Here is a 2,846-nt window from a genome sequence, read left to right as displayed (position 1 = left end):
TTATTATTTCCACCACATTATATGTTGAACGGTTAAATCTTGTGGAGAACATTAAGCCCAAACCTATTTCCTATTCACTGTTGTCAACTTTCAGCTTGTTTCTACTGATTCTTTGTTTTTCCAATGTGATTGTTTTTTTTTTTTTGTGTGTGTTTCTTTTAAGGAAAGGTCTGTTTGGAACCTAAAGTTTAAAAAAAAAAAAAACAAGCAGACCTTATGTTCTCTTATACGTTTTTTTCTTGTGTCTGTCCCGTTAGCACTGCCCTTTTCCTCATTCAGTGGAGATCTATGGTGTTGGTTAACTTGATGTCTGCTGTACTACAGTGCATCTGAAAAGTTTTCACAGTGCATCACTTTTTCCACATTTTGTTATGTCAAAGCCTTATTCTAAAATGGATTTTTCTCAGAATTCTACACACAACAGCCCATAATGAAAAAAAAGTTTGGATGCACTGTAACTGCACCATCACTACAGTCATTATCTGAAGGATCACCCACTGAATCGGCATTGTCTTGTATTAGATACTTCCTTATTCTCGGTGACTGCTTCTTTAGTGGTAATATTTTGTGCATGATTTTGTTTCTATTTCTTTTGGGTACTTTTGGGAACCATTTTGGCTCTCCATATTGGTCTTTGGTGTTCTCAGCCCTAGTTATGTCCTGTCAACTGACACCTTCTCCAGGATCAGGCTTACTTTGAGCTGCTTTCTCGGGACATGCTCTGATCACATGCCCTTCTTGTCTACAGCTGAAACACCTCATGGTGTTAGATGGGGCATAAGTAGTCAAAGTCATCCACTTTCACATGAAATTTCAAGTTGATCTCTTTTTGGTTATTGGGTATCATGTAAACCTGATGCCAAAGAGACACAACATGCTTTTGGGGATACGGGACTTGCACCCAGAAAGTACTTTTTTTTAATTGGTGACAGTTAACATTTTAAGAACCCATCACTAATAAATGGGGGCACATTAGCTAGAGTGATCTGTTAGCCTGGTGTAGAGAGAGGGTTTAACAGGAATGAAGTGTTCTTTCACTGTAATTCCTGTCTCTATCACCGTGTTTACTTTCCAGAGCTTATATAAAGATCACAACAGCGCTAGTAATCCTAGTGGCAGATTTTACTTCCCCCACTGCTGAAGCGACTTCTTTCACTGAACATTGAAAGCTAGGAGAGATTTTAACTCTGTGCTTCTGCATCAGTCTTCAGCCTCCTTACCACCCACAGACACGCACCAACCGGCCTGCTTTATATAATAATTCTCATTATTCATGACATATAGACATGGAAAATGTGGATTAAAACATGAAAATAACATAACATAAAAACATTTATAGTGACAAAAAAAAAAACATCAAAGAACATTGATTAATGCAGAGTCTGCTTGGAATATTTGCAGAGTTATAACTAATTTAATGCACCTCCTAAACCATGGGTAAAACAAAGCATAAATAAATGGATTAATTGTGGAATTAATATAAACTAAGATCACAAGTTTCTGCAATGTTTCTGGCTTTAGCTCAATAACATTACCTAATAAACTGTAAATAAAATATGGAAGTAAACACACCAGAAACACAGCCACTAAAATGCCGAGGACTTTAGCTGCTTTCGTTTCAGATTTCATTGAGTGTGAGGTGATTTTCTGTGTTTTAGATCGTGTGTGATTATTAAGCTCTCTAATAGCAGTGGCATGTTTCCTAGCAATCACAAAGACCAGAGTGTAAAATATTATAATAAGAGAAAGTGGAAATATGAATGAATGTACAAGATCAATTGCACCCCAAACCTCATTAAGAAGGAGAAAACATTGTCCAGGACACATTAATAAACCCATAAAGTTTCCATTAAAATACAGAAGTACTATGACATACACCAGACACAAACACCAGTTAAAATAAACCACAATGCACACTGTCTTTCTAGAGATTGTGTTTGTGTAGAAAAATGGGTTTGAGAGAGACAAATACCGATCCACAGCAATTAAAGCAATATTATAGACAGAGACATTTCCAAGAAAAAAAGAAGTCATCATTAAACAGATACAGAAGCCTGTTTTAAAAATCCAGCACGCCTCAATCATCCATATACACACTGGTAGCATCACAAAAGCACCCATGAGGAAATCGGACACAGCCAGAGAGAGCACAAGTGTGTTTGTTGGTGTGTGAAGCTGTTTAAAATGAAGAACTGAGATGATGACAAGCATGTTTCCACACAAGTTGAGCAGAACCACAACAGCTGAACACACATACAGTAAAATATAAACTGGAGGAGATACAGATCTTTCTGGACAGGAGAAATATGCACAATGATCAGACTGGTTAAATTCAGTCAAATTGATGAAGATTTTCATTTTCGTAATAATTAGAGAGTCTAAAAAATGACCTCACAATTTGGATAGTACCACTGTAAAACGTTACATTAAATGACTGATTATTTAAAGAGCTATTGAGTTTTTATAATTTAGAAATTGATCACACCCCCAGAGTCTGAGTGACCACGTGATACATGATATCATGCCGTGCTGGCAAAAAAAGAAATAGAATAATCATGCCTAGTAGTTATTGGCCAGATACAGTAAGTCAATGGGTTATAATGCAAAACTACATTTAACAAAACCTTATTATGGAAATAAGGACCTTGAGATAAAACCTTCTTTATGAATATAAATATGTCCAAAAACAGATGCACATATTTTAATAAATCATGTTCCAATGGTTGTCAAACAAAAAATAACCGGTGGAATGTTATTCCAGTGTGCACTATCATACACCTGAACATGACCCTGAGATATCTTAACACCAGGGAAGGGAAGCTATGCTACAATGTTGTTTGTTGACT

General features: G+C 36.2%; 1 protein-coding gene across 1 annotated transcript; it reads right to left on the bottom strand.

Annotated features, from left to right (window-relative positions):
- Nucleotides 1–1,356: 1,356 nt before the first annotated feature.
- Nucleotides 1,357–2,358, bottom strand: LOC128516831 (trace amine-associated receptor 13c-like). Its single transcript, XM_053490593.1, has one exon. The coding sequence runs from the start codon at nucleotides 2,356–2,358 to the stop codon at nucleotides 1,357–1,359; it is 1,002 nt and encodes a 333-aa protein (XP_053346568.1).
- Nucleotides 2,359–2,846: the final 488 nt, after the last annotated feature.

Source organism: Clarias gariepinus, chromosome 2 (genome assembly GCF_024256425.1).
Source record: "Clarias gariepinus isolate MV-2021 ecotype Netherlands chromosome 2, CGAR_prim_01v2, whole genome shotgun sequence".
Classification (NCBI taxonomy): Eukaryota; Metazoa; Chordata; class Actinopteri; order Siluriformes; family Clariidae; genus Clarias; species Clarias gariepinus.
The sequence above is the reverse complement of the archived record's forward strand: the minus strand, read 5'-3'. Positions and strand labels throughout refer to the sequence as shown.

What these genes read in the sequence shown, in the direction of transcription:
- LOC128516831 (XM_053490593.1), bottom strand. Translation starts at nt 2,358, where the DNA reads ATGAAAATCTTCATCAATTTGACTGAATTTAACCAGTCTGATCATTGT.